A 9,747-nucleotide genomic window follows, 5' to 3' on the forward strand; every position below is an offset into this window, starting at 1 on the left:
AGCAACTTCCGGGTTGTACTACAAAAATACCTCATTCCTGCGGCACTTTATTTAGTATGGAAATAAATCTTACTGTGGGTTCACATCAGATGCGAGTTCAACGATTTGCGCGAGTAGATTACATACAAGTCAATGCAAAGACTCTATAAGACGCATCCTCGTGTGAGGCAATGCAAATGACGCGATATGGGTGGTGCGTTTCCCGCGAAAACACACGCTATTCGCCTCAAATGTGTCTTCGCCCAAGTAGTAAATATTCAACTTGAGCAAAATATTCGCATGACATGAAGTTAAATCCTGCGAGTAATTTAGAGCGAGTAACGCAATGCCCCACGTTTTGTGTGTGCATAGCATAAGACCAATCAGGATTTATATACAGATATTAAGAAGTCATTCAATGTTAAACAGTAGGGGATTTCAAACTTCAGCCTTTTTTGTAAATTTATAAATTTTGTAAAAGTATAATGTAATAGGAACACCTAAGACTAAAATGAATTCATGTGAAAATAAATTAATTGGTTCTAGCTGAATTAATTGCAGAAATTTGTGTAGAGGATCAAGTAACAAAAATCAAAGTGCTAGCTATGCAAGTACTACAATTATTATAATGTTTGAATCTGTCATTAATATTTCACCATGGTCTTTCCACCATCATCTACAAAATTCCCCCTCGCAAAAAACTGTACCTTATCTATCCACCGTAGACATCATTTCCAGAAAGCAAGTAAATTTATAATGCATATGTACTAAAGAACTGCATTAGTGGTCTTTTTTTTCACCTATTCTCAGAATAGTATCTGCTCTTGTTCAGGCTGTTTCAGAGAGCATCGGCTCTAATGAGCTTTAAAAGATCGTGTCATTTTCAAGATCCCGCTTTCCCTTTTCTCCTCCTTTGCTTTTTATCTCAATTACCTCTGTACCGAGGGGAATGCAATTCATCTCTGAATGGACCAAAGTCTTTAATGGTGCTTTCTCTTGAATTTAGCCTCTACAGCGGTGCTTTGATGCCCGGTGAGGATAAGAGTCTTCTCAGCGTGATTAAACACTCGCTGATGCCAAAGATGCAGCAAGTGTACAACTGTTCCTCTGCAGTTCAGTTTGTTTCTGTTTATACTGCAGCTGTATCTTCCTCCTACTACTTTTCCTAAATTTCTAATGACAACATATAATCTGATATATACATTTGTGAAAAATGTGCATAACAGCTGTATTAATAAACATATCACAGTATGATGTCAGAAATAAACACTCTTTTAGAAAGGGAATCTGAAGTGTTCACTCTGAAATGATTATAAATATAATCAGGGTGCCATCCTGACAGCACTGGACAAGTATTAAAGATGATTGATGTGCCCTCATGTGTGCCTTTATTAGGTAGTGTTGTGTGTCCCCTGTGATGCTATATTTGAATGGGCTGAATTGAGCAATTTATCCTTGTTTGGCAGCAGATATACCTAGGAGGCATTTCCAAATAATAGAATAGCAATTTTTCTAATTAATTGTATTGATTTTGTAATTTAATAAATTGAGTTAAGGTAATCTGACACGGGTTGCTATCTTTTCAAACTGAATGGACTTCGGCTATATGATAATGAAAATCCTATAGATTTTCAGTAGACGTTTCTTCTACTGTAGATGCCACCAAACTAACCCATTGTTTCAGGCTGTGGCTAAGGCTTTATTTTCTTTGTCTGGTTGAATAGACTTTTCTGGACTGCAATTTAAATAAATCCTTAAATCTCCCTAGACTTATACTACAGTGCAGAAGTGTAGGGTCTTATTAGCTTATCCATATTTTCCACAGTGGTACATTACTAGGGTGACCAGATGAGATTGACTGAAATTCGGGACGGGGGGCAGGTTGGTTTGTGGATCACCCAATAATAGTTTTATTTATTTATTTTATTTAATAATAAAAGATAATGAATTTCAAACTGAACCAATCACATTAATAAGTACATATGCATATAAATAAATGTATATAATACGTAGGCTATAGAAGTATTATACTTCATACAATAATAGTTATATCATGCAATAGTTTTCTTTATTTAATGTACTTATAAAAAACAATGAATTTCAAACTGAAGTTACTGAACCAATCATATTTTTATTAATATAAGTACATTTGCATATACATTTATATAATACTTATAGAAGTAGTTTTTTTAACACAGTGCCTCGCCCTCGACCAATCTGACTCCTTCACGCGACTGACTCAAACTCAAACTCCTTGCGCATGTTTTATCAGACAATAACTACTCAAGATTTTGCATCAGTTAAATTTTCGGGGAAATTAGAGCAGATTCGGGATTAAGATTTTGCTTCAGTATAATTTTCGGGACAATAAGGGCAGAATTCGGAATTCGGGAAAGCAGCTTAGATTTCGGGACTGTCCCGAATATTTCGGGACGTCTGGTCACCCTATACATTACGGTTATGATGTTATTTTCAACCTAATAATAGCAAGTTAATCCATGATGGGTTGTCTAAACCCAAAATGCTGAATTTGTTTGAGACGAACATTTTCTGGGTCAATTTAACCCAAAAGCTGGGTTTGACTTCAGACTTTAAATGTAACGGAAAATAATAAAAGCAAAATAAATTCAAACTCTTGTACTCATTTTAGTGTACACTGTCAGAAAAGGCACAAAAGCTGTCAATAGGACATTACCATTTTAAAAAGGCCCTAAGATGTACCTTTTGAGGTACTAATATGCCCTTTTAGGACATGCTCACATCATACTTAAAGGAACACGCCCACATTTTGGAAATTTAGCTTATTCATTGTATCCCCCAGAGTTAGATAAGTCCATACATAGCTTTTCATCTCCATGCGTGCTGTAACTCTGTCTGACGCAGCCCTCGCTAGCTTAGCTTAGCACAAAGACTGGAAGTGAATGGCTCCAGCTAGCATACTGCTCCCAATAAGTGACAAAATAAGGCGAACATTTTCCTATTCATGTGTTGTGACATTTGTATAGTCACACCGTGTACAAATAAAAAGGTCATATGAGACACAGCCATCTTTTAACAGTATACAGACATACAGTATACAGGAGAAGAAAGTTCGCTCAAGTAGCAGTGCTTCGCCTTCTGAGAATATAGTTCCCAGTATGTATACTGTATACTGTTAAAAGATGTCTGTCTCTCATATGACCTTGTTGTGACTATACAAATCACAACACACATAAATAGGAAAATGTTGCCGCTATTTTGCTAGCTGGAGCCATTCACTTCCAGTCTTTGTGCTAAGCTAAGCTAGCGGGGAGATGAAAAAGGTATTTATGGACTTATCTAACTCTGGGGGATACGGTGAATAAGCTAAATTCCCCAAATGTGGGCGTGTTCCTTTAACGGCAGTGTAGCTGATTTTGAAAAGTGCTAACTGGAGCCTGCTAGCATTGCACGATCCCGCCCTTCATGCATTTTGCCACCCAAAGCCACGCGTCCTCCAAAGTACACCACAAAATGCATTACTATCTAAATCCATCAAAATGTTCCTATTTGGCGTAGAGTGTGGCAACCTCATCGCCCATCCTGAGACGAAAATCAAAGGATGCAATCAGCCAAGTCATGCGCATGACGTAAAAATGCGATCGGCTGTGCAGGGCTAGTAACCCGCATGGCTTAAACAAAATTACTTCGAAAGTCACAAAAGAAGTACCCATTCCGGGCAACAAACTGTCTTCGTCGTGTCGCTGTGCGATTAATTCGCTCATGACGGTGTATACACCCGACAACGCAGCGATAACACAGGACAACAAAAATACCACAGACTCAGCATCCCTCCGTAAAACAACCAATGTAGCAACATACAATGTCCGAACGCTACGCAGAATAAAGTGACCGACTGCAAACCCGTTTTGTTCGCAGCCGATTAATGATGATAATGATGATGATGATGATGTTCCTATCTGTCTTAAAGAAACACTGCAACCATGGCTTTCATGTATGCATCATCATTTTGTCTTGCGCAGTTGTCTCCATTGTGGTAAAGCAGTACCACTGATGTTAATTCGGGTTTTTGCCCTCTGCTGATCCAGACGATTTTGGTTGTCACTTTTTTAACGTGAACGCGTTAATAATGACTTATGATGTCTGCGTGAACAGGTTGCGCAGTGGCATGCAAAACACGTATACAGAAGAGGAGCAAAAATTGCATACGTCCAATTATTACATTTGGTCCGAGTTCAGTGATTTGTTTAAAAAAAATTTGGGTCCTACTTTCACAGATGACATATATTTGCACAAATACATTTAGACAAATTAACATTTAATTTTGACAGTGTACATTGAATGAATCTTCACAGCGACTTTGGTCCATCTCTGGTCATTACTCTGCTGCTTGTTTGCAGTTTTCCATCTTTATCTCAGAAAATGATGACTCACTTTGTTTTTATGAGTCATTTTAGACTTGCATGGTCCAGTGCATGTTAATTCAATGATCAGGGTCTCTAAGGACTTGTGTGGCATAGCAGTGCCAAATTATCTTCTACTCAAAATTTTTTGTTGTTGTTTTGTTTTTAGTAAAAAGACAGCTAAGACCAAAAACAATATAGCAGGGTCAGGGTCAACTTTATGTACACTTTCAGAAAAAAAGGTATAAGAAGGTATAGAAGTTGTCGGTACCTTTTCAAGAAGTACACTTTTGTACCTTAAAGGTGCATATTGGTACCTTTGAGGTAGGGGTGTGCCATATCATACCATTCACGATAATACCGGCATAATTTTTTACATTTTTACATCAATGATATAGCGACGCAATGACGTATGGCGCATTTATGTTTCCTAACGCGCACAGCAACAACACGAGCAGCATGTCAGCAACACTTCACGAGTACAACCAAGCTGTAAAGGTACACGAGTAGGAGATACTGACTGACTGAATCTAAATCCCAAAAATGTTCACAAATGTTAACATTCTTGTACTGACACACGTTTACTTAATATTTTTTTAGACAGTTCCATCTTTTCTATTCATTTTCCATTAAATTATGTGATCTGATGAGTTTAAAGCTCCGTTTTACCGTTTGTTTCTTCAGTGACTACCGCGAGGCACTCCTGGGTCCTAAAGTACACCCAATTTCTCACAACATACATACCATAGACAGACAGATGACTTGCTGATTTCTCCTGTGTTTATATGAAAATCTGATTTATTCACTTGTGTTTTATCTGAACTGCATAAACATTTATTTCACAACCCCAAATATGCCATGATTAATGTTAATGTTATTTATTTGATGTTTATGCAAATAAAAGTGCATTTACATAATCATAAAAAAAAATAAAATAATTGTTAGCTAATGATTTAAGTTACTGGGATCTGTGAAAATGACTGAAAATCTGTAGTAGTTTCATAGTGATGTAAAATTTTTATACCATTTCATCTCTAGTTTTTACTTTGTTTACATTTGACTCATGCTGTGTGATCATGTCACTACTATTTCAAGTTAATGCTGCGTCTGCCACCTTATGACAATGGATTTACACTATTGTCTGTCATCAATAACAGCTCATTGGATGGAAAATGCCCTGCCTTTTCCATAATTTTTTTATACCGTCATAAATATCATTACAAAGCGATCTCCAGTGTTGCACCTCTGCTAATAACACATTAATTTTAATACGTTTGTAAAAATTGTCTTACCAATTATGCACTAACAAATTCCAGCAGCGTTGGTACGCAAAAGCGCCTTTTACAGCAGTGTCTGGTGCGCATTTTTTATGTGCACCCCTTCGCATGTTGCGTATTGTTATAGAGTGCCACAGGGATGAGGTCTTTTTGTAGGCCAGCCCAGAAGATAGCGGCACAAAACATATTCCAAACTATGTGGATGAACCTTTGTTAGGAATTGTGCCCATGTTGCGTTGTTTTTTAAGGTTTTCATGATGGTTAGTGCCCGACAACGTCTGTAGTCCCATGAAGCAACTTGTTAGCAACCACCCTTCTAAAGGGGATGTGTGTAAATCTAGTGGTGAGATGCAAAATGCAACCAACAACTCACCACTCAATTTCAAAATGCGTATGGTAGCCACCACAGGACAAACATGTCGTCTTCTGAGACAATCTAGGGACAAAATGCGCTCTATAAGCAGTTTGTCCATTTAGGGCTACTGTAGAAACATGACGGCGACTTCCAGGGGGACACGAGGTGTATAGAGATAAAAACGGCTAATTTTATGGTAATTCAGTTCATTAGTAAGGCCATTATGTACCACTAATAATATAGTTATTTATATTATATTGCATTTCGTTCAAGAGATCCTTCTAAAAGTTATACAATGCACCTTTAAATACACTTTTACTGTCTGTATTTGGTTTTGTCTGCTCATTTTTTGTCTGCTCAGCACAACAGCGGCCTTTTTTCCACGAATGAAGATTCAGCGTTTTAGTCAGTCAAAATCTGGAAAAAGTCAAGGAATTTGACATTGAAACTTTTGGAAGTTTTCTGTGGTAGTTTTGCAGTTCAGTTTTAAACTCAAGTTAAGTATAAATTTTTTACATTTTGGGAAAGAACTTACATAAGTGTATTTTAAAAATGCATGCAACGGAAGAGCTTTAACACCAAAAGTTAAAGTCTGCACTTGGAGCCTAATAAATGTTTATGGTTCACAGTAATCTCATCCATTAGCTCTTGGATTTCATGATACGATCATGTTTTATAAAAGCGACAGCATCATTTTCAGTTGAAATACGAACACAAATGTGACAAAGACAATTCTGTGACAACTGTCATCCTCTGCTGTTTAGTTGTCAAGCTTTCCCTCAAGCTGAAAAGAGAAAGTCCCTCATTCAATAGAGAAAGTGCAGTGACACAGCTGACGTACGGTACAGTATTTTGTTCTGACTGACTGATAATGTGACAACATCATAAAGCTTATATGAGGTCAGTTGACATCATTTCAGAGAGTTATTGCCACTCTAAAATAAGATCAGCCGCTCAATGCCATGGATTGCAGTTTTGTTGGCATGTTTCCACAAACTGCAGGTTTATTCTTTCAGTTTAATGCAGCCCCTCTCCTATCTGTACGCAGGGCCAAACTGCTTTGCAGACACGGCGGTGATCCCAGCCGGCCGAGAGGTGAAAATCGATGAATGCACCATCTGCTACTGCACATACGAGGAGGGCACCTGGCGTATCGAACGGCAAGCCACCTGCAGCAAGAACGAGTGTCAGCCGAGCTAAGGTGACCATTGGGGCGTCGCCCCCCAACCTTTGCTCAGACAGCTGGGGATCAGACGCCCCAGCTATGGTCTGTATCGGCTCAGCACAATGGCTCTGGGCCTCACACACAGCCAAGACACCCGACCTGTGTGGAGTTACATCAGTCACGGCCATTTGTGACAGCTTATGAACTCAATCTGAGCAGGTGGGCCAGCAAACTGGGGACCAAGGCCATGGGTGAAAGTGCTAAATGTTACATTCGTAACACTACGATTGAGTTGGCATAGCATCAAAATGATTCATATGTTACACTCTAAAACATGCTGGGTTATTTTCAGCCCAGCGTTGGGTCAAAAAGAGATGAACCCAGCCTGTTGGGTTGTAATTGAACCTATGCTGGGTTGTTTTAACCCATTGTTGGTTCAAATGTAAACTTTTCTAAGTTTATTTAACCCAACCTCTGGGTTCGTCCCTTTTTGAACCAGTGCTGGGTTAAATAATAACCCAGCATTTTTAATGTGGAGTTACATACAGTATATAGTCGTAGAATCAAGAGGCATGGAGCTAAATTCAACTATATTAGTACTTAAAATTTGTATTGAGATTTATAACCCATATAAAGGATATTTATTTATGTATGTGCCGGTGCAACGATTACGATTAAAATCTGATCTGATTTACAGTCAAATGATATTTTTTATAGCCAGTGTATTTTGATATGCCATTATGTTTCATACCGGCTCAGACTGCTTACTGTTCAAAGTACTCCCATCTATTCGGAATGTATTACACACCTGTCTGTACGATTGTCAGCGTGTCTGGAGGGAGGTTTGTCAAAGATGACAAGCCGCTGTCAGGTATCGCCTACAACATCTAACCCAATGCCTTTTCAGCACAGTAAACAGAGCAGAATGGATTTGGTATCCGAACGAGGAAATCATAAAAAGATAAAAGCTGCTTGAAGATGTTTGCGTTCATGTTAGGTCTCTCTATTGTGCTATTAACTGAGGTCCATTTTGCTAAGAAGTGTTTCTATGTGAGTGTTTTTATGTTTCAAATAAATTGTTATACTGTGCATGTTTGTTTATGACTACTAGACACTGATTTAAGGTTGCCTGAGGATAGTTATGATTGACATGTCAAGTTAAACATTAAAAATAGGGATTAAATAGGAATATTGAACTAGGAGTCCCCAGATCAGCTGGCGAATTCAATAATTAAGTGATTTAAATTTGTCTGCATCAGTAAAGACTTCCTATATACCAAAAATAGCTCTCAAACTTTTCAGGGGTGCGCCTAGGGTGCATCCCTTCGCACCACCGCAAAGAAAATTCATGTCATAAAACAATCTCAAACATAGAATTTGAATTAAAACTTAACATATTAAATGATACACTGTTTGTTAGTAGCCTGAGGTTTAATTACACAGTTTATGATAAATTATTGTATTTTATAAAATGTCAAAAAAACCGGGGCCCCTTCTGACACCATCTTGTGTCCCCAGTTTGAGAACCACTGCTATATACTATTCAACTTTTATCACACTTAGCCTCAGGTTTCCTCTTTCAGAAATTACAGTTGTTTTAAAGTATAGAGTACATTTCATTTGATGGAAATTTTGACATCCAAAATGCACAAATGCCTTACACAAACCACAAGACTGGAAAATCACTGTTGGCACACAATAGCTGGGTATCCATCGAAACGTGAAGCGAATCTTTTCAAAATTCACAAACCGAAAAAATAGGTGCATTTCCATCAAGTTGTTTGAGCGAATGACGGTGTTATTGGTAACCTAGTAAACAACAGTAAACAAACAAGGCAGGACTGCATGTAGTCACAGGGGGGAAATTACTAATTTATTAGCAGTGTTGCTTGTTATTGCCAAACTAAATGCTGTGCACATAAGAAGGAATGCAGCATTTTTGACGCAGGCACTAGCAGCAAGGGCATTAAGACGATGTCCAGCCCCATATTAAAGACAACATCAGTGGAAACAGCTAGATGATCAGAGTTTAATTTTCTCTATGTCAGAATTAATTTTGCAAATGCATTTACATCTCCCATTTTTCACATTTACTCATTTTCGCATAAATCAAAAACCAGCTCAAGCGAGTGTAAAAACTTTTTTAACAGATTTTTATTCTAAATTTGGCGTTTCCATCACTTGTGTTTGGTGCGTTCAAAATGAACATAAAATCATGGTGATGAAAACACTGCTAATGACTGCAGTGATTTTCTTTAAACAAAACAACTTGTGTTGAAAGTACTGACAATTAATTAGATGTGAGAGAGGCGCAGAGTAAATCTACGACTGGGAATATTGCTCCAACGCCAGGTGCCGTATCAAAAAGCACTAAGTAAATTTTGCATCAAAGTCATTAAGTCAGATGCATATTGCCATATGCCAACTCCTAAATGCTTTTCACGTTGATGTCAAGAAACCTTCTGCTAACTGAAACTTATCATAACGTGACACGTAAGTAAAATCCAATCCACGGATTGATACTAGAGATGCACTGATATATCAGCCAATAATCGGTATAAAAGCAATTTTTTACACTATAGGCTGTCA

The 9,747-nt window shown here is 37.9% G+C and overlaps 1 protein-coding gene across 1 annotated transcript in view; it reads left to right on the forward strand.

Moving 5' to 3' along the window:
- Window positions 1–8,237, forward strand: part of vwc2 (von Willebrand factor C domain containing 2) — a 30,365-nt gene extending 22,128 nt beyond the window's left edge. The window contains exon 4 of the mRNA XM_065297209.1: window positions 7,042–8,237. Coding sequence (XP_065153281.1) covers window positions 7,042–7,193 — 152 coding nt within the window. The 3' untranslated portion in view covers window positions 7,194–8,237. The remainder of the gene's footprint in view (window positions 1–7,041) is intronic.
- Window positions 8,238–9,747: the final 1,510 nt, after the last annotated feature.

This window comes from Paramisgurnus dabryanus, chromosome 20 (genome assembly GCF_030506205.2).
Source record: "Paramisgurnus dabryanus chromosome 20, PD_genome_1.1, whole genome shotgun sequence".
Lineage (NCBI taxonomy): Eukaryota > Metazoa > Chordata > Actinopteri > Cypriniformes > Cobitidae > Paramisgurnus > Paramisgurnus dabryanus.